The sequence below is a fragment of the Haliotis asinina genome, chromosome 8, assembly GCF_037392515.1.
Source record: "Haliotis asinina isolate JCU_RB_2024 chromosome 8, JCU_Hal_asi_v2, whole genome shotgun sequence".
Classification (NCBI taxonomy): domain Eukaryota; kingdom Metazoa; phylum Mollusca; class Gastropoda; order Lepetellida; family Haliotidae; genus Haliotis; species Haliotis asinina.
The window spans coordinates 49,715,939-49,739,614 of NC_090287.1; the positions used below are offsets into that span (position 1 = coordinate 49,715,939).

Genomic DNA, 23,676 nt, shown 5'->3' on the forward strand with positions numbered 1-23,676 from the left:
TTTGGAAAAGGCAAATGGAAATTAACAAAATCAAACTTTCCAGGAACGTCAGTTTTGCTGAATCAAGAAAGATTGTACAATCTACTGAGCACACTGAAACGTACGCCTAAACATCTAAACCTTATCAAAAGGAACAACTACACCAGTACTAACTTCGTCAAGATCATGTCAGACTGACCTGACATGGGTAAATTCAGATATTCCTCAATCTATCTCCCCTGATGTTCCACAGTCAGAACAGTCTATTCAGACAGCTACAGATCAGTCTACGCGAAAGATCGTATCTCCTTCGACTCCAACTCCTCCACAGTCTGATAGAAACGATAAACAAACTGTAAAATCGAAATTCAAGACAAGACCAGAACTTCGAAATCAAATCGAGCACCAAAGGGGTCAGATAATAAAATCAAATTGTTTAACAAGTTTGGATCACTTGAGGAAATGGATGTATCGGTTCACATCCATCCCAGGGCACATAGCTTGTCGCCCTCAAAGAAAGCGCGGGGTAGATCTCCAATCAACCCACCCAAACGATAATGTCTTCCAGAACTATAGTACAGTGGAACTGTAGAGGATTAAAGATAAATTTTAATGAGTTACATCTTTTAGTTCACGACCTGGCACCATCAGTATTTTGTCTGCAGGAAACTCTTTTGAAACAGACAGACAATTCTAATCTACGTCAGTTCGATGCATATCACTCTTTCTCACCTCCAGGTGACAGGGCCACTGGTGGATCTTCAATCCTTGTTAAACAAAATGATATTCATAGCCCGCTAACACTTAAAACTAATCTTCAAGCCGTTGCAGTGAGACTCACTCTTCATATTGCATTTACAATATGTTCGTTGTATATTCCGCCTCCTTTCACACTTAACCTGTTTGATCTTCAATGGGTGATCGCAATGGCCATAATCCACTCTGGGGTGGTACAAATACTAACACTAAGGGTAAAACACTGGAAGATTTTATTTCAAATAATGATTTGTGTATAATACAATGATGGTTCGAGCACTTATCTGCATTCTGCAACCGGTACCTAATCTCTGGAGTTATCTCTTGCAGACTCTACTGCACTCAATGAGTTTGAATGGTCAGTCCACAATGCCCTCTGTGGAAGTAATCACTTTCCAGCGATACTATCAGTAATATTTCCAACTGATTCGCCATCTTACACAAGATGGAATTTTTCCAAAGCAGATTGGTCCTTATTTCAAACTTTATGCACATCTAAACTACGACCCGTATATTTTTTGGATATTGCTGATCCTATTCACGTGTTTTCCGACGTTTTAACTGAAATTGCTGATGAGTGCATAGCAAGGTCCTCTACAGCTCCACGTGTGCGGAAGCCATGGTTTAATGCAGACTGCAAAAATGCTAGAAAAGCGAAGAAAAAGGCAGAGGAATATTTCCGTCATCACCCAACTGTCCACAATTTAAATAAATTTAAAATATTAAGTGCGAAGGCACGTCTTACCTTCAAACAATACAAACGGCAATCTTGGAGAAACTATATTTCCAAAATAAATTCACGCACACCTATGTCTAAGGTGTGGAACATGATTCAGAGAATAAAACATACTACATTGTAGTCCCAATACCAAAACCTGACCGGGATCATACAGATCCGTCGAATTACACGCCGATGTCTCTCACTAGCTGTGTCTGTAATACCATGGAACGTATGGTGAACAACAGATTAACTTGGTATCTTGAAACCAATAACCCGATCACAAACATTCAGTGTGGTTTCAGGAAAAATCGTAGTAACATTGATCATTTGGTACGTTTAGAATCCTTCGTTAAAAATGCTATAGTAAATAAACAACATGCTCTATCGATTTTCTTTGATCTCGAGAAAGCTTATGATACGACCTGGAAGCAAGGCATTTTGAATACATGATTTGGGTTGAGAGGCCGTTTGCCTCTTTTTATATCAGATTGTTTTAAAAGACAGGCAATTTCAAGTCCGAGTGGGTTCAACCCTGTCTGATCATTACAATCAGGATCAGAGTGTCCCTCAAGGCAGTATTTTGTCTGTCACTTTATTTAGCATTAAAATCAACAGTTTATCCAAGGTTTTAAATGATTCAATTGACGGATCACTTTTGTGAATGATTTGTGGTAAAAATATGCATACTATTGAACGGCAATTGCAGTTGTGTTTAAACAAAATAAATGAATAGTGTCTTGAAAACGGTTTTAAATTTTCAAAGTCCAAAACTAATTGTATACACTTTTGTAGAACATATAAGCCTCATAAGGACCCTGAACTATCTTTAAATGGCACTCCCATCAAAGTTGTAAAGGAGGCCAAGTTCTTGGGTTTAATTTTGATTGAAAATTCTCATTTAACCTTCTTAATACCTTCAAGCAAAGTGTCTGAAGGCACTAGATTTGTTGAAAGTTGTTTCCAACTCAAAGTGGGGACCAAACTACCCTCTTACACCTATATCGATCACTGGTCCGTTGAAAACTCGATTATGACTCCATCGTATATGGTGTAGCTTGCAAAAGCAACCTTAAACTTCTCGATTCTGTGTCAAGACTTAAGACTTAAGAATTTGTCTTGGGCCTTTCAGAATTTCACCTATTGACAGTCTTTACATTGAGGCCGATGAACCATCTCTTACACAACGTCGTATAAAATTATCCTGACAATACATTACTAAATTATACTCTAATGAATTATATCCCTGCATGTAACTGTGTGTTCAATCCACTTTATGAGCATTTGTACGACAATAAGTGTTCTCTTGTTCCGCCTCTAGGGCACAGAATTAAACCCTTTCTTTCTTCGGCCGGCATGAGCTGGAAAATATAGCTCCCTCCCGTGGTCTTTCTTCTCGTCCTTGGCAGTTGGTTAGATCACAAGTCGACCTAACATTAAATTCATTTAAAAAATCAGAAACTAATGAATTACAATATAAACAAGAATATAATCAATTAAAAACTAAATATAGCAATTACAAACCCTTATTTACAGATGTTCCAAGGACGGTGGTGCAGTAGCTTGTGCCCCTGTCATTGGATCGAGAACAATATCTTCTAGAATTCCAGATAAGCAGTATATAATCTATTCAGACTATATTAAAAATTGTCTTGTAAACATCCACTTTTGATAGAAATTATTGAAATGTATAATGATCTTATTACTGGCCAATACGACATCGTCTTTTGTTGGTTACCCAGCCACGTAGGCATTTCAGGGAATACACTGGCTGATCTTGCTGCCAAAGCAGCACTCACCAAATCTGTGACACCACTTCTTATTCCATACACTAATTATAACGCTACCATTAGATGTTATATCCGTGATCTGATGCAAAAGAAGTGGGACACCCAAGTGGAATATTGCCGATGTGACGATAAATATTAACTCAGTCACTCAGTCACTCACTCGCTCACTCAGTCACTCAGACAGCTGAGTCACTTCACACTGTTAAATCCCTTGTGGGTATTAATAAATTACATGCAGGAAAACCTTATATTGGTTATACTTACTTGGCTTGTCAGTCCAGATTTGAAGAGGTGATCATGCGACGATGTCGTATTGGCCATACTCATGAATACTTATTGAAAGGTGAGGATCCTCAATTTTGTATCCCTTGTGATGAAATAATCACCGTAAAGCATGACTGTGTCGAATATTCCATCACAAGGGATAAATATTTCAAATCACGCGTTTTGAAGGATCTTTTTAGTAACATAAATTTTCGTTTAATTCTCGCATTTTAAAAAGAATTAGATTTGATATCAAACTTGTAAATAAATAAATATTTTATGATTGGAGGTTTAATTTGATAACTAAGATTGTTAGTGGCTGTATCCTCGAGTGGGGTTAAAGTGCTGTAAAATTATTGTCCTCCTGAGAGGGTATGTAGCGGCCACAAAATTTCCAAGTCCAGTGCTGGGATTCGAACGACGAAACCTCTGATCCGAAGTCGGACGCCTTGTCCACATGACCAAAGAAGTTAACCCCGTCAGCAAGCTGACAAGGTAGGGATTCCATCTGTGGGATTACTCCGAGCCCTGCTACATACTCCGCCGTCAACAAAAGGTACGTCCCGGACAGCATAGTTGGGTGCTGAGGCTCATTTTGTTCAAATTTGATATGAACGTGCTCATATAGCGGCCACAAAATTTCCGAGTCCCGTGATGGGTGTTCGAAGGACGGACCTTCTGATCCGAGGACGGACGCATGACGTGGATCACGTGGACAAGGCGTCAGACGTCGCATCGGAAGGTCCGTCGTTTGTATCCCATCACGGGACTCGGAAATTGGTGGCCGCTACATATATACTAGTGGTTTTACTGTTCTTCGTCAACAGGGTTTTAGTTTCTTATATTCATTCATTCTACAGTGTCATTATTACTTGTTCTCGTCACAACATGGCTGCAATATTGCCGCTGTGACGATAAATATTAACTCACTCACTCACTCACTCGCTCACCCGCTCACTCAGTCACTCAGACAGCTGAGTCACTTCACACCGTTAAATCCCTTCTGTACACACTTGTTCAAGTTCAGTCTCGGTCATCCTCTCAAGAGTTTATTATTGCTAGTCTATATATTGTTTTAGTTCAGATATGGCTGAATATTGTCCTTTAAATTTAACTCACTCACTCTTCTGAAGAGCAATCATCGTCAGCATCCTCACAGTCAATCGTGAAACACCCATCTCAAAATGATGGGAAACATATTACCCAAAATAAAATCAAAGGCAGAACTGACTTGCAAAAATGTCACTCACTCACTCAGTATAATGTTTTGAGTACACACGATCATGAGCCTCATCCATTTCAATTGCTTGACCTAATGTGTTTACTTAGTGACGCCATAGTGATCTCCCTTGTTATTGTTACGATCACTTTGTAAATCAATATGATCCTGTTCGCTGAACTATCTACCTTTGCCCAACACGATATGTAAAATAGCTGAGTTTATCACATCTTTTCATGAAGTTATTCTATTCCAACAAGAGGCAGTTTTAAAGATAATTTTATTGAGAGAGTTCAATAAGTTTAAAGCGCACCTTCAAATGATTTAAGTGCCGATGATATTTGGATAATGTACTGGTGTGTGTGTGTGTGTGTGTGTGTGTGTGTGTGTGTGTGTGTGTGCGTGTGTGTAAGAGAGAGAGAGAGGGGGGGCAAGAAAGAGAATCTATTTCCATAAGTTTCAACAAATACATCAATTTTAGATGAGAAAAAACAATTTAATCAGAATCATAATCATAAGCGTGCTTGCTGCAAATCAACCGATCTTCTGAAACTATATTTTCAAGCACAATTGCAAGGCGGCTGTAGTATGCGATATGTCAGTAATGTACAAACCCTTATGGAAAGAGGCAGTATTGCATTAAGTGATACTCTTTTACGCCACATTATAATGCTCGTCATATTCTCCACTGGTGTTATGGGGGAAATGAACCATTGTCTCAGTAGTTTCTGTGATTGTATTTCAGCAAGGCAGATATCCACCGATAAATATTTCGATAAAACTCCACTATACCCTCGATGAAAAAGCAACTAAGGGAGGTAATAAAACCATCGCTACGGGTCATAGATGCATCCAGGGTATAGTGGAGACTTATCGGAACGTATACCCTGGAGATATCGAGGATGTACACTTTATTACTAATGACAAATTAGTCTAGCGAGAACGCTTAATCTATTCCAGATGTTTATAAATTTTTGAAAAATAAATGATGAAAATGTATGAATTACTCCTTGCATAGTTCATTCATGTGTGGGAGGTCACTAAGTAAATACAAGTTGCGGGGCATGGAGACCTTACAAGAAAAGTGGATATGTAAACACATTTGTATCAAAGTTATACCATAAAATATAGACATGTGGAGAAAATGATCTGGGTGTCATATTGCGTCATTAGTTCCGGGTCTGGTTTAACTCATTTAAATGTCGAAGTTTTCTTAAGTGGAATTGGGTTTTAACCTTGACGGACACCAACACCAACACGTTGTTGAAGTACAGACAATGCCAATTACACAAAGAAGCAAGACAAAACACACATAATTGCACAATTCAAAACACGGAACTGGAGATAATGTGCCAAATGTGAGACAGTTCGCGAAGCACTGATTTGACACAAATATTACTATTACACAAACATAGAAGCAGGATGGAGAAAGCATGGCAACCAGTACACCTTCCTTGTTCTACTGTTTTTCAAAGCAAGGCAAAGCAGAAACATTAGACAGAAATATGGAGACATTACAAGAAAAATGGATATGTAAGCATCTATCTATCTATCTATCTATCTATCTATCTATCTATCTATCTATCTATCTATCTACATACATACATACATACATAAACATATATGTCTATATATATATATATACATAAACATATATGTCTGTCTATCTATCTATCTATCTATCTATCTATCTATCTATCTATCTATATCTATCTATATCTATCTATCTATCTATCTATATATATATATATATATATATATTCAGACAATAAGATATAGATATATGAAATATATGGGTGTCACACTGAGTCTGTCGTTAAATAAATCTTTTTTTCGCAAACGCCATGCAGTATATTCAACAATAATGAACAATAGTCAACATGGACAACATATACATCATGCTATACATTCCATGTGTTATTAGATTTGTAACTCGCAACATGTAGCGTATGTATATTTAAGTATGGTTTATGCTCACGCATGTTTAAGCTTTTCATGACATAAATACAAGTTTAATAAAGAGAATTCAGATTACATGAAATTATATAAGTCAGTCAAAAACTAAACATTCAGTGCTGAACTTTCAAGCCCAGGAGATATATACTTGTTTCATGACATCTCAAATTAATTAATTGAAATTTCAAAAGTCTTTATATCATAACCTCAATAATTAGTTGTTTTCTTTACACAATTTGGGGGGTTAAAGTATCGTAAAATTATTGTCCTGATACGTAACGAGAGGATGCCTGTAATATTACCGATGCGATGCAAAATCGTAATTCACTCACTTACTGTACGCAATGTGTGTCCTATAAATGCTATCAATGTTACATTGTTCTGATCAGAAATGTTATTTGACGTAGAAATAGACAGAATGATATTTGCTCCTGTAAAGGACTTCTGTGGAGTTCCTTCCTGACAAACTGTTTGAGGGAGTCTTAGTTCAACAGGACATACATACAATAACTACGCGAACCTCAAGTTCATCATTAGACCGATATCCTTTTTCACTGGTAATAGTACTGTAAAATTATTATCCTCCTGAGAGAGTACGTAAGTCCCAAACCGTTCAGATTAAATTTAAACTGTCCACCATTCAATCGTTGAACATGTGTCTATTTAATGACTGGCTAGATTTGTCAAGATTGCTAACAACTCCATGCAGGAAGCGAAATGGCCACATGGCCCCTAGAATAGTGATCCACCTTCAGTAGTTCGAAATCTATGTTCTGTTTTTTCATTGTCTTGTAATTTCTAGTTCAAATCCTAGTTTTAAATGGATATCTGTGATACACCAGTGATTTTACTGTTCTTCGTCAACAGGGATTTAATTTCTAATTTTATTGATCTATGCTATAATTATCAATTGCTCTCGTCACGATATGGCTGAAATAACGCCGATGTGACGATAAATATTAACTCACTCACTCATCTTAATGGCAATAGTGGCGATGGAGTAGCTTAGTGTTTTGAGCGTTCTTTCTTCACTCCGAAGACCTGGGTTTGATTCCCCACATGGGTACAATGTATGAAGCCCATTTCTGCCGTTCCTCGCCGTGATATTGCTGGAATATTCCAAGAAACGGCGTAAAACTCACTTACTCACTGGCAATAGATCTTGAGTTACAGGAGTCCATGGTTTTGCCATCAGTATCATACGTATGGTTGTAGGTGTTATCCAAGTTCTTTACAACCCGCCCTGCATTAGCGACATTGTAGGCACATTCTTCAAAGCCCATCTCTATCGTACCCATGTGACTGTATGATTCATCCAATCCCCTGTCACCGTCTCCTGTCCGTGCTGTGTCGTAGTGTCCCTCTGCCCAGCCCGTATGGTCATATACACCAGCATCTCCTTTCACCTTTGCCAACAGAGAGTTATGATCTTTCTCATCATCAGTGACAGGATAGTTCTTGCAGGGTATCTTAGTGTGGCTGCTGGGGTTTACTGTGGCCCTTGGAGTGGATGACTGCCCATCAATTCCGATGGGGTTTATAACAGCATAATCCCCATTATCTGTCAATACATCTGTCCCACAGCTCGCGTTATCTGTGGGCATGTTGTCTTCCACCTGCTGATTCATATCTCCTCTCTCCGAACGGAGTTTTCGTTGCCTGCAATATAATGAGAGTATAAACTGTCTCTCGGTACTAGTTTGACTTTGAGTCACTTTATGAACAATACCGGGTGTGAATGAACGCAGCAGTCCTATGTGTATGTATTTAGTACTGTTCTAGACGTAGCACGTGTAACATAACATGTTCATCTGTGATTTTGAAGAAAAGACAGTAGGAATGAGCTGCAGATTGATAGTTGATGCACACCTGACACTTTGAGAATATAATGTAAGGACGATAAAGGATATGTGTATGTATTTAGTACTGTTCTAGACGTAGCACGTGTAGCATAACATGTTCATCTGTGATTTTGAAGAAAAGACAGTAGGAATGAGCTGCAGATTGATAATTGATGCACACCTGACACTTTGAGAATATAATGTAAGGACGATAAAGGATATCCGTAAAAGAAGTCTTATTTCACAATTTAAGACAAATAGTAACTCAAGGAAAGACGCTTAAACTTTACACTTCGCTGGTGTAGCTGTGTAATGTTGAAAGAAGGGTCTTCTTGAGATCTCACCTTCGCACAAAGACGACAATAGCGATGACAGTTAGAAGAAGGACACCAATGCCTGCACCAAGACCGGTATACTGACCTGGACATAAACACATAGAGTACACATTCATAACAATGTTTTAAAATCACTCAACATTATTTCGTTTTGTTTGCCGTGATCATCTTTGTAACAGGGGTATGCTCACCACGCTTTTACCAAACTCCTACCTTACCTGCCTGTGTGTCAGTTTCACCAGCTCCATTGGAAACTTGACTCTCGGTCGCAAAAATATCTAAAATTACGTAGAAACTATACGGTCGTGTCATTGACGACATTACTATTGGAACTTAGCGTGTGAATGAAAACTGGACATTATGGAGGAACTGGATATAAACACACACAGTACACGTTAATAACAGATTTCCCATCACAAGTATTTTAAATAAAGAAATATGAAGGATTTTTCAGTAACATTAGTTCTCATTTAATTATTGCCGTTTTAAAAGAATTTGATTTGTTCATTGATTTACAAAAAGATTCTCTTTTATTATAATAATTGTAGTTTAGATTAGTAACTGAGACTGTTAATGGCTGTACCCACAGAAGGGGTTGAAGTACTATAAAATTAGTGTCCTCCTACGAGGGTGCGTGAGTCCCAACACATTTAAAGTACATTCAAAATTGCCCTTTTTAAAATCGTAGAATAGGTTTGCTTTTACTTTATGGCTAGATTTGTCCTCGATTGCCAGTGGCTGAAGGGATGGTGTAAATCCAGCTAGGCTCCATGCAGGGAGCCAAGGTACTGTAAGTCCCCATGGTGCCTAGTCTGCCTTCAGCTGTTGGTGGTCTATAGCCCGTTTTATGTTGTATTGTCTTCTTTAATTACAATGTTCTAGTTTCATGTGCTAGTTTTACGTTCACATCAGTGATAGTCTAGTATTTTACTGTCCTTCGATGACAGGTTGCTACGTTCTCCATTTATTGTTTTTAATATTGATATAAATTGATTTTTTTCACGTCACGACATAGCTGAAATATTGCTGATGGGACGCTGAATATAATACTAATAACAGATTTCAAGCCACACAACATGACTTCGTTTTGTTTGCTTTGAACATCTCTATGGAGACAGGGCTATGTTCACCAAACGTTTGCCAAACTCCTACCTTACCTGTCTGTGTGTCAGGTTCACCAGCTCCATTGGCGTTGTTGGGGACTTGACTCGTGGAAATACCTAAAATTACGTAGAAACGATACGGTCGTGTCATTGACGACATTGCTGTTGCAACTGAGAGAGCGTGTAAATGAAAACTGGACTCTATGGAAGAGAAAGATATAAACACACTCAGTACGCATTAATAACAGATTTCACATCACAAGGTATAAGTATTTTACATAATAAACTTGTGTAGGGGTGGGGATGGGGCGTGGTGTAGGGGTTGCAAATGAAAACTGGACATCATGGAAGCATATTACTGCCCCACTGTCCAAGAAAATAATTCATCCCTGTAGAATATACTTTCATTTACGCAGATCATAGTTTACTTAGGTACAACGTATCATCACGCATCGAATTGTGGACTTATATAACTATGTGTTCTCAAGTAATCGCCAACAGTTCCGAGTCAAGTTTTGTTAAGTGGATTTGGGTGTAAATGCTGATGGACAATTTGAGATGATTCCAACACGTTGTGGAAGTGGAAAAAAAATGTCAGTTAAACAAAGAACAACAAACAAAACACACTGGAACATAATTGTTCAAGTCAAAACACTGATTTGTGATAATGTGCCAAATTTGAGACAGTTCGCGAAGCAATGATTTGACATAAATATTACCTTCACAAATAGAAGCAAAATGGAGAGAGCACGGCAACCAGTACAACTTCCTTGTTTTCAAAGCAAGGCACATTTGTATAGGCGAATTCAAAAACGGGTAGTAATCTTCATATCCATTGGCGTTTTTTCCTGGAAACATGCATGCATAGTTCACCGTAGTATTCATGACCATAAGGCAGTTGAGTGTGTTGTCCTCGAGGGGGTTAAAGTACTGTAAAATTATTGTCCTCCTGAGAGGGTACATAAGTCCAGAAACAATCAAAGTACATTAAAACCTTCCACTGTTTTTAATTTTAGCATATTTGTATTTTTAATGTATGGCTAGATGTGTCTAAATTACTAACAGCTGAAGGGATAGTGTAAATCCAGCAAGAACCTATGCAGGAAGCAAATGTACTGTAAGTGCCATTGTCCCTAGTAATGGTGATTCGCCTTCAGTTGTGAGCGATCTATAGCCCATTTTTATACTGTCCTGTCCGAATGTGAAATTCTGTTTTAGAGATAGATGCTAGCTTTACTTCTAAAAAACTGTGATATACTAGTTAGTTTTCCTGTCCTTCGTTGACAGGTGGTTATAATGTACATGTCTCTATGGTGAATTTATAACTTCTTTCTGTCACGATATGGCTAAAATACAGCCGATGTGACTTTACATTTAGCACACTCACTCACTCACCCACTCAGTGTGTACACTCCAGTGGGCCGATTATATCTTTATAATCACTGAGTCATATGTTGTCCACCTGTTTTTAACACGACCTAGGAGCTTCGAATACTTTCAGTATATACAATACCTGCTTGAAAATTCAACATTTAAATGGTTTTTACATCTTGAGCATGTATAAGGCAAATCAGTGTGTGAATGGCAAAATCAAAGTTAACTGATTCATCCTCATGATTGTAGCCTGATTCTCCTTAGTATCACTAGAGTCATAAGTTGTCCAACACCACTTGTTATTTTAACACCGCCAGGGAGCTACGGATATTTACAAGTAGAAAGCAAAGCTACTCGTTTTTCAATTTTGCGGTCCTTTATCATTCATTCAAGATCACTAAATGTAATTTGAAAACCGAACGCGTTATTAGAAGATAAAGCGAATCTATGTTCAAATAAAAATCCTGACGCTAACGCGTCAACTTCAAGACTGAAAACAGCGTAACTTTGTCTTCGTTATGGCACAAATGATAAGCGTTTTGAAACCGAACTCTTTAACGTGCAAGAACACAAGGCGTGAAGGGTCGTCTTTCCTGGAAATCGCTTGGATTCGTCTAGGACAAGTTGTATAATGAACAGAATAAGACATTTTCAACAACACACATGTTTTATTTCAGAAACCAGTATGCATGTATTTGTAACAAGTAGCATACATATACCACAATAAAATACAATTTATACTGTGACCAAGTACAATTATTTGATTTTTCTGAGGGGAATTGGTAATCTCCACTACTTTATGACAATCGACTCGTCCGGATTCAAGCCGTCTAGTCGTCGCTAACTTTATTCGCAGAAGTAATTCCTGATAACCAATTTTGGATAGGCCTGGCATGCCAGTTGTGGAAGTGAAAGGATTGAGCAGAAAGCGAACATGTTAGGACGTGTGGGCTGACTTGTGCTGTCGATGTCATGTCCTGGACTCGGTTTGAAGTATGGCGGAATACTGCCGCTTTTGAGCTGCTGACGAATGTTCTTTCTTCGACGTTTCCTCATTTGGATAGGGCTCAAGAAATTCTTCTTCAAACCATTCACTTTGTACGCCAAAAAAAAAAAAAAAAAAGAAAAGAAAAAAAAACACCAAAGATGCTGCCGAGGTGGAAATTGGAAATCGCCGATGTCCGACATATTTGTTACAAAAGGGTCAACGAGTTCACGTTTCACGCACGCACGTCTCCCACTCTACCATCATGTTACTACCTTCTGATACCTCGAAAAGTCTGAGATATTACACTACAATGACTAGATCGGAGTCGTAATGTATTCTTCTCTACTGTAATCTTAGAACACAAAATGAAATAAGTCCCTAAAATGGTTGAACAGCAATAATCAGAAAGGTTATTCACATCACGATAAGAAGTTCAATGTACGTTTTATGTAAAATTTATTTTTTATTTGAAAAATGTTAGCAGTCAGTGAACCAACTGAATGTTATATGATGTTTCTCCATGAGATTTTGATAAAATTAAGATCTTGATGTCTACATAGAGAAAACTTTTTTGACGATAGCCCTGTTATTCTGCAAGAGCAGCCGTAGGTGATTGAACTTCAGCAGCTGAGCTACCTATGACGTCACCTAACAACGGGTTTGATAACGGCCCGTCGTCAAGCAATTTAAGATCATTATCAAGTTACAGTGGCCCGCTCATTTCAGATAACGTACGGGCGTTTTAATGATAATTCTATCAATTTTAGGTATACTATCATGTTGTTGATGCTGACTTATGTTAAAAAACAATACTGAGGGGACCAACCATTTATCCATTTTCTTGAGACTTGATATGCCAGACCAATCCACATCGTGGACATCGGTGTATTTTTCTTGAGATTTTCTATGGTAGAATTGTCCACTTTGACCAAACGACAACTGTGATAAGCCTGTATCCATGACTTCGCTTGTAGGGAAACACAGACGTGTTCATTACAGTTGATGTCCTGTGATGCTACAAGACAGACGTAGGGGAAATGTAAGAGTGAATGTCCTATGGTGCAACGACACTGACGTAGGGGAAATGTACGAGTTTATATTCTGTGGTGGCACAAGGCAGATGTTGGGGAAATGTAAGAGTTTATATCCTGTGATGCTACAAGACAGATGTAAGGGAAATGTAAGAGTTTATATCCTGTGATGCTACAAGACAGACGTAGGAGAAATGTAAGACTTTGTGTCCTGTGGTGGAACAAGACGGATGTAGGGGAAATGTAAGAGTTTATATCCGGTTGTGGTACAAGACAGAAGTAGGGGAAATGTAACAGTTTATATCCTTTGGTGGTACAAGACAGACGGAGGGGATTTATGATTTAATTAGTTCATACATTCTTGTTTTTTTAAACAGGTTTTTAAGCTGATCCAGTCTAGACATCTTACCGTTACATCCACCAATTTGGACATATTTCTGAACGTTAATGTTAAATAAAACAATCACAATTCAGAAAAAGTACTTCAATATGTTCACTTTGATATGATATCATAATGTTTTCTTTTAGTCAGTGTGCGCCAATACGTACTGTTTTGATAACATGCATATCTTCGCTTTCCTGTTAAACAGTTACGGTAATGGCCGAGCTTTATTGAGACTGTGTCACTGTCATCTGCAGAACCACCACATACCCCATGTTGTGTCGGTTTGAACTCAAAGTATTCTGAAGAAAATTAGCATCGACATTTTCAGGCACACATAACACAATCATTTGATGATTACCTGACAAACCCTATTGCACACAAAACACGTATTTCTCCAGAAGAAAGATATTATCGACATTACTCTGTAATCAAAAACATAATACATACAATCCTTCTTGTGACACAGAAAAATGGAACAAATTTCAAGAAAAAAATGGCACGATCATTACTTGACAGACATTATTGCACGCAAACGCTTATTTACCCTATGACGTTTAACAATGACACAGTTAGTTTAGTGTGTGAAAGGACTCGCATACCTGCATCAAGTGTATATACTGACATCCCAGTGCCTGTCCCACACTTTTCATCTAGGTTGCCCGGACACTGCATCTCTTCTGCACTGGTGTTTGTAGCTTCATATGTCTTGCCAAGACAATAGCATTTGTTGCCCTAATTACAACAAGATACTGTCTGAAAACTATACTCTAGTGACAAACATTAATGACCTGAACATGTCCGGGGCGTCATGGAAAACGATACGTTTATATTAAACTTCTTCTTCCATATACAGTTTCAGAAGGATTCCAGCCAACAAACCTGATATTGCCCTTTTTGATAAAGCCAATACATTCATTTATATCACTGAATTTTCTATGCCTATTGGCAGCAACGTGATTGGCAAGATTCAGGAAAAGCATTCTAAATATGCGGACCTCTCCTCGCTTGCATACCAGGCTCCCTGTTGTTCTCGGTGCCCTTGGTTTGGCACCTCCTGATCCCTTGGGGTAGATCGGGAGGGTGCCCATGTTCTCCACCAGGAGTACAACCTTTCTGACACTCGGGTAATGCAGAAAACTGCAGTATCTTGGAATGATTCGAAGCTTGTACCAAACGTTTTCTGGTTACTAAATTAGTAACAGGTATGTACAATTCCAGTGGGGGATATTGCAAGAGGAAACCCATTACACTGTGCACTAAGATCGTGCAGGTGTTTTCCTGGTCAAATGAGACGCACCTCTTCAAACCCGTTTCACCTCGTAAGGGACCTAGTTCAAACAAAGACAACCAGGCTACTCCATCAATGGCGCTAGTATCATTGGGTCAGCTATTCCAAAGGTGACCAATGAGGGTTTGCCATTTCAGCATCTGGACGATCGATTTGCTCAGTAGCAGACCTAAAGGTCTCTTTACGGCTCCACCAAACATATCATTCTTGAGTATTCATCCATCCAACAGGACCATACCCCGCTAATCAGGTATCATAAACTTCATAAATATCAAAATCTTTTCTTCTCACTCATTCTGAAATGGACCAGCAACTACAGCAGACTTTGGCAGACCCACATTTGATCCAGCTCATCAGTTCAGGGGTGGAAATAATAATGCTGTCAGTCTTATATAGGACCACATGAAAATGATTTACAGTATCACGTGCCTAAAATAAATAAAACAAATATAATTACTGTTAATGACATTATAGCACTCTTCTCTCCATTGCGGATTGTAGGATGAGGCTACTTCTCGAGAGCAGTGTTTGTCACAGCATACAGTTTTGATACCCCACAAAATGATTTTGTGGTTAATGAAGGGCGACTTTGCAGAGGACCAGGTTAGTCCAGGTGTTGCAACCCTAGATGGTGATCCACATGGGCGTTAATAACATGTGCTGAGTCACAACGATATTAGACACCGTGAAAGCGGATAAACATTCACATGCCGGTGACCCACGTCGTCTTTTCCATCGTCCTTGCACGGCACTACTGGCGCAATGCATGTTTCCCCATGTAAGGTGCTTCGTACAAGAGGTAAGTAGGTGTTTAAGAACTGTTTAACCGTCATTCCGATCTTTTCATCGATCCCCATCAAACTGTTGGCCCTTTAGATGTTGACTCTGTTGAATATTCCATCACAAGCGATTCCTATTTAAATCACGAACTATGAAGGATCTTTTTAATAATATCATTTTCATTTAATTATTGCATTTTTAAAATAATTAGATTTGTTAAATGAATTATTAATAGCTACATATTTTATGACTTGAATTTACTAACTGAGATGGTTAGTGGCTGTATCCTCAAAGGGGTAAAAATTAATGTCCTTCTGAAAGTCTCCAAACTTTAATATTTAAACTGCAATATTGCCGATGTGCCTTTATATATTACCTCACTCATTCACACACTTTTTGATAATTTCAAAAACATCATTCATTTCATTGAGTATTCTGTCCCTTTAGACAAAAACGGGGTGACATGTGATTCAGGTAAACCATGGCAAACATGCTGACTTCGCTTATAAAATGTAATACTTGCATCCAGCTATCCGTCATCTCGTTGTTGGTGCACTAGGTATACTACTCACGATCTCTAAACAGACACTGTGAGAGTAACCGGGTTCCATGTCTGGAGCACATCCGTTGTGATATTCTGGGTTAAGCAGAAGATTACACGCGGAATTGCTTCTGTTGGGGAATCTTTTTGGTGGGTTCGACTAGGCATCACTTCCTGTGAAAAGTCCCACTCGCTGTCTGTACGGCATGTGGAGTGACATAGGCCCCCTTAGCTGACAGCGCCAGGATTACCCAACAACCGTTTTTATTGCATTTATTTTGTTTGTTTCTTGTTTAACGTCGAACTCAGCAAGATTCCAACTATATGGCGGCGGTTACTGCTGTATTTATATTAATCTGCAAATATTAATAAACACGCTGTTTCTCTCATGTGACCTAAGTGACCGCCGACATTGCCAAAGGTTTCGTTTCATAAAGTGTTGTTTTGGGGTATTTTTGGAAATGGTATAAGTGTCATGCACGTCAGTTAAACATAAATTCTTACATTCAGACCAAACGTTCTGTCCTTGTTTTTACATGCAAGATGGCACGCATACACAGAGTTACCACTCAGGGTTTTGGCGCCTGAATCTGGTACACTGTACCCGACATAGCTGTACAGCGGGCTTTCATCGACTGCAATATAACACAAATACGAATAAGAGACATCATGTTTAGACATGATGTTTATGAGCATAGCATGAACATATGCACATTGTTTGTTTACTTGTTTAAGCACGGAAGCAATCTTTAAACAATATCTATGTATATAGCTGCGGCCTGTAAATGGTGTAGTCTGAGTCAGACAAGCCAAGGATAGATATCGTTAGCAACGATCACACGGCCTATTCACCTGACCACCAGATCCAGTTGTTACCCTCTAACGATCAATTGAGGTTCTACATATACATGCATATACCTGGTACACAGATATTACTGCATGGATGTTATTAGTCTTACCACTTTCATATGCATGGGTTCCACGTGTTCATATACTCACCTGTCCATATCCACGTTGAATACCTCATGGCTCCCACCCAGTAGAAGGTGTTATTGTTCAGAATTCCGTCGAGGACTGATGGAAGGGGTTCTTTATAAGCAATATACAGATCTCTCTCGTGTTCTGTTTCGCAGTTTCTCCGAGCGTCCCACCATGTGTTTTGATTCTCGGTTATGCTGAGGTATTTTGTCCCACTGGCTGTAAAGGATCACAAGACAGGTTTCACTTGTTCGAAATTTACAAGGTTTTCAATTTCACTTCACAGCTATTCATAATTGATAAAACATGCAAATTATCTCCCCTGAGTGGTAGACAAGCTGACAACCCTCTCGCAATATAAGTATTAAACACCAATATTAACAGTACGGAATCCGATGGAAACTGGATAAAGAACAGCATAGGGGTATCTGTCGATGTTTGGCGCTCCAGAATGGGAACATTTGTGACCTTAAAGGAGTTGAAGAAATGTTAAATGTTCGACCCTACCAGTCGACATGTCAATGGGTGCCTGGTATTGACATTTCATACAGACTCCGTTTAAGTACTACTCTGCTCCTCGGTCTGCCCAGTGCTGGAGCACTGTTGGAATCAATAATCATAAATTTATCATTCGCCCTAAAACCACCAATTTCGCTCTGCATTGAAGATGAATTATTCCTTTTTCAAAATCTCTGAAGTCACCTTTGTTTACACTTCACAAACTGGTCACTTTTGCCTTACCAAGTAAGTCTGTCATATTCTCACTGCTACTAAAATCTGGAGATGTCGAGTTAAACCTAGGACCTCTGGGTAGGGAGCTTGATGATGTAAAATCAGCAAAGACGTATATATACGTCTTTGAAATCAGCTATAGTTAAACAGATTATATGGATTCAGAGGAACGGATATTCAGAGATGTGAAATCAACGAGAGAGGACATAAAATCCCTCAAATTTGAAATGGCGGATTTGAGAAGTGAAACAAACAAAGAAGTACAGGAGGTAATGAAACATGAGAAAATAGAGTCTTGTATAACAGACATAGAGGAGCGTACTGAAGATCAGGAAAGACGAAACCAGAGAAACAATATGGTACCATATGGTGTGCCAGAAAGCTGAAAATAAACCTATACGGAAAGCAAGAGTAGGGTGTTAGACATTCTGAATGAAGTTAGAGACTCGACGGAGTTGCATAGACCCCTATTTGCACCAAGAGATATAAAGAGGAGGAGAGGCACGTAACAAGCGGAGGGTCCAACCAGACGGAAGGTTCGCATATCCTCCTATACTTCACACAGGGGGCGGAGGGGAACGACAGAAGAAACGAAGAAATGTATGTATGTATGTATGTATGTATGTATGTATGTATGTATGTATGTATGTATGTATGTATGTATGTATGTATGTGTGTGTGTGTGTATGTGTGTGTGTATGTATGTATGAATGTATGTATGTATGTATGAATATATATGTATATATGTACATGTGTATGTGTGTATGTATATATATATATACACACATACACATATATATACAGTCAGCAGTTTGGATAGCCAGCAGTATCCACAATTAACTGTAGACTGGAATTATGGCAATCTTGAGCACTGGTTATAACCGTCAACGCTTGGCTAGAAAACCTCTGGATCATTAACACAAAGTGAAAATACAATATATATACAAACAAATCGGAACTGTTCCGAAATTGAAGAAGATGACATCTACTCTCTCTCTCTCTCTCTCTCTAGGGATAAATATTTCAATGTTAAAACTGTCTTTTACGGCATTTAGTACTCATTTAATTATTGCTTTTTAAAAGAAATTGAATCCATGAATGAATTCTGATTTTGAGTTGTTTTACTGTCCTTCGTCGCCAGTTTTTATAATATAAATATAGTTCTTTTCATTGTTAAATGTTCTTGTTACGATATGGCTTAAATAATGCCGATGTGACGTTATATATTAAAATATTAACTCACAGTTTTACCCTATCCATCCATCCATCCATCCATACCTACGTGTGTGTGTGTGTGTGTGTGTGTGTGTGTGTGTGTGTGTGTGTGTGTGTGTGTGTGTGTGTGTGCGATTTCCCATATAAAATAGGCCGTAGGCAAATGATAATTCTCATGTCTATACATGACACCATATAACATTAGACATCCTTTCCAAAAAGAGATCAATCTAAGAGCAGATGTGTGTAAAGTAAATTTCACAGTCAAAAGCTGTATTTCATAATATTTATTGTATCTCTCCAAGAGATCAGATTACCAAGTGAGTGAGTGAGTGAGTGAGTGACAATTGTAACTTCAGCAGCGCATGATTGCCATGAAAGGGGACTATGCTTATCGGAGATCGGGTGGTCAGACTGGCTGATTTCGTTGACACATGTTATTAGTTCCCCTTTCTGCAGATCTATGCTCATGTTGTTAATCACTAAATCGTCTGGTCCAGACTCGATTATTTACAGACGGCCGGAATATAGCTGGAATATTGCTGAGTGCGGCGTAAAACTAAACTCACTCACCCACTAAATGGCAAATCATATTAAAACAGATATCCCTTGGAAAGATATTTCAGAAACTACAGGAAATGTACCTAGGACACAAAGCCCTTTAAATACAGAACTTGTAATAATGATGTACACTTCTCATTTTTAAGATACTGTTGAGTATTGATACCTGACATAAGTCTTTGAATAATGTACTTCTAGCAGCTAAAACATACATTTATATTACTTGTTTAAAACACCATGCTGAACATGGAACGTTTTCTGAAAATTCTCAATGACATGATTATATTTATTGAAGAATACATCTGCAGATATACCGACCGGATCCAAAAAAAATTAAGCAATGACCGAATGAACTGGTACAATAATCTATCATGGTTATTGTGGAAAATGAATCTACCCCTACTGTCACGAAACATTGTGGAATATGTGTACAATTATGAAATAGATTTATATCGTAAAATACGTTCCTTCCTTAAGGCATCACTTCTTTATTGGTTTCTTGTTCTTTACTTCTGTAACTGAATCAATGGTAACCACGTCGTTAAAACACCGTTCCACTCAGAACCAGAAGAATTGTATCCGGATTGCCTAAATTAGCTTCAAGATAGTTTAGTTTAGATATACAATGGAACAGGTTGGTTACCACTGAACGTTGGGCGAACAAAAAGAAGACTCTACACATTCTATGACATTACTAATATGCGAGCTCCTGTTTATCAAATGCTCTCGCCTCTACAACAAAGTGTACACATTCATTTTCATGGTTTAAATCAATGTTATCTGAAAGAAAATGTCAAAGTCAAAAAAAGTTTCTATTTGATGAAAGAAAGACAAGAATACTACACACGAGGTTAAGACATTCATGCAGAACATATGTGTATGTATGAGTGTGCGTGTGTGTGTGTGTGCGTGTGTGTGTGTGCAAGCATAGAGTGTGTGTGTGAGGTTGCATTAACAGAAGGTGAATATAGATATAGTTACTTACATATGGTGACACCAGTTGCAAATACACAATGCAGGTGACAGAAAAGCAGCCCTACGGTCCACATATCTTCGGTCTGTGTGCTCGTGCATCTACTAGCCAAAAGGGAAGTAAAGATGCACAGTAGAGGCGGACTTGCGAGCAGGAGATTATATGTCAATATTGCTGTATACCTATCCGTTCCGAACACTTATTTCCTGTTGTTGTTTTGAAGATACAACGAACTGACAAACAGGGAGATTCCTATGAAATCACAGAAAGGACATTATCGCGTTATCACCCTTAGAAACATATGCAAACAGAAGTGCTAAGATTACTCAGAGTTAAGGAATTTAAATTCTGTATCCTCACTCATCCAAGCAATGCCATAGCAAATGGTGTTTCCACAGGGAATCATTAAATACAGCCCTTGGCTGCACGAGAGAAAACTTGCTATCGATCCCTTTGCAACTAAATTAAGAGGAACTGATTTTTACACTGTTACATATAACTACATTTGTACTGTTTCAAGAGGTGTGGAAATAATCATCTCCACCGATTGCGCTCTGTTGGTGCCAATGTAACATCGACCAGGGTCCATTTGCACAATGTGATCTTAGCGTTTAAACGATCGTAACTCCCATTCTTTAACGCTGACTTATGATAGTGGTATGGAAGAGGGATCTTTTAAGGCATGCAGACTGAAGCCTCGTCCGTACAGGTGATAATGGCGAAGATTCATTAGGCTTCGCGTTGATGCATCGACTTTAATGTATTGCGGTCTATAAAACAGGAATAAATATTCGGACACAAAAATTGAAATAGATATGCTAATCTTGAATTCACAATTATCGAGGAAAATTCGCGAAATACACCATCCATGAAAATCACAACCGCCGCGTTTCAAATCGGAAGTCGTCGTCATTTCAATCAGTATTTGAAATTATTATTTACAATGTTTTCTGTTTCCTCTTCAACCACTGTCCACACACTAATCAGGTACATGCTGACTTTACTCTCAATGTTACTGATTCTTGGTGATGCTTAATCATTTTCATATAGTTTTCAATAGAGGTTTAATTCATGGATGCTTAATCACTGATCTCTCTCTAACGTTCGTTGTTGTTTTGTAGCTGTTTGAATGATAAGTCTGAGATAATACTTCTTGGAAGGTTTGTGTCATTTGAGTCCCATTTCGACTACGAAAATCATGTATGCGAATAGAGAAAAGAATATATACCCCTATTAAGAGAATGGACTTGCCTGAGTGGACTTCAGGAAGGTCAGTTCGACAATGTACGGGTACAAAGTGTAATACTTAACAGCCAGTGGCATTTTGATTATAGTGCTTTAATGTATATTGGTATTATTATTTGCTGTAAATACAAATATGGAAGAAATACATATTTTTATATTTTAATGGAAAAAGACGTTTTGTTTACATGTGCTACTAGGAAAAGGATAGCTAGAGGAGATTCCATTTATATCTGAAGGAGGTAATTTATTACTCTAGAATGAAATAACAGTCACCAAACCATAAATTTATTGTTTTAAGACTATAGACGAAATGGGATGCAGGCGAAATGGAAACATGCCTTTGTCTCCTATTCTCTCTTTAAAAAGTTTTGCATGTTGAAGCACCTTGTACTTACAGTGATTGTTGGAGATTTCGCATTTTGTACACTCACATGTCACACTTCTGGGCCTAGACTTTTAAAGTTCTAAGATAGATGGATCTGCCATTCATTAACAATAAATTACGACTAGCTTAGCGCTAAGAGAGCTTCGTAAATCTAGGCCCTGACTATTACTGGGACACAGTACTGGACTGATGCGTTTTAAAAATGTCGGAAAGAAGACCGCTACCATAGGAAATGTACTGTCTATTTTCTACCAAGTGAAGACGGAAGTAAATTTATTTTGTCTGTCTTCCCAAAACGGGGGATTAGAATGTTATCCTGTCCGACCACATGACTAAACACAATATTTATTACTGGTTTGTGTGCCGTCCGTCATGTAGCAACATAGAGTGCGGCGACAATAAGGAATCGTTGCACCCTTAACATGTATAAATGCCCATGACCCACACACCAGAGACAGACTGTTTCCTTGTATACACTTCCTGCTTTTATATCCGAGTCATACCACATCACGACAAGGATGTGTCTGTTTGATACCTACTGTATCTGTTTTCCGAGAATGTAATAGGAGGGAGCTTTTCATCAAGCGTACATATTATAGACATTTTAACATGTGATTGCAATAAATTTTGTGATATCCCTCCATAGCTTTTCTCACAATCGCCCCGAATCGACCCAATTCCATATTCTTTTAAAGCATGTGAAAACTTAGTCGTCTTTAAGATCTTATACAGTCACTACCAGCATCTATCACATGTGAATTGGTTTTCAGAGATTACAACCTTCACTGCAGTGTATGAAATATCCATTTCTTTTTCGTGTAGTCATTCAGCAATGACTGCTAAGCAGACCATCAGTTTAATGGCGGTCGTGCCCAAAGGAAATAAACTGTTTGCTGTAGCACTCTACAGTTAATCAATAAATTTGAAATTCAACCCTTCACTAGACTGCCATGTTCTCACGAACGACAGCAGCTCTCACGCCATCTTGGCATCCGGGACTCAAGGTATCGTGGCCTCAAGACCTCCCAGGAGAGCCTGTTGGACCGGCTTGGTTAACCTCACGTGACTTGAAGTCTTCAATTTTCTCAACAAAATCATCTGTTCTTTTTCACGAATGCACTTTTGTCTTTAGGGGTTTTTTTCATTTTGGCTTATATATTGCTGAAGTTGCCTGTCCTAGTGAATTAACCGAGAATGAGATGTAAACAGAACGTGCCCAATTACCTGTTGAACAAAGCG

At 38.4% G+C, this 23,676-nt stretch overlaps 1 protein-coding gene across 1 annotated transcript in view; it reads right to left on the minus strand.

Annotated features, from left to right (window-relative positions):
• Positions 1-20,893, minus strand: part of LOC137295285 (uncharacterized) — a 32,520-nt gene extending 11,627 nt beyond the window's left edge. Inside the window, exons 1-9 of the mRNA XM_067826599.1 lie at positions 20,820-20,893; positions 17,348-17,545; positions 16,853-16,983; positions 14,339-14,471; positions 13,904-14,038; positions 10,681-10,809; positions 10,016-10,078; positions 8,868-8,943; positions 7,833-8,341 (exon numbers count right to left, since the gene is read on the minus strand). Of these exons, the coding sequence (XP_067682700.1) occupies positions 7,833-8,341; positions 8,868-8,943; positions 10,016-10,078; positions 10,681-10,809; positions 13,904-14,038; positions 14,339-14,471; positions 16,853-16,983; positions 17,348-17,545; positions 20,820-20,883 (1,438 nt within the window). The 5' untranslated portion in view covers positions 20,884-20,893. The remainder of the gene's footprint in view (positions 1-7,832; positions 8,342-8,867; positions 8,944-10,015; positions 10,079-10,680; positions 10,810-13,903; positions 14,039-14,338; positions 14,472-16,852; positions 16,984-17,347; positions 17,546-20,819) is intronic.
• Between the last annotated feature and the right edge of the window lie 2,783 nt (positions 20,894-23,676).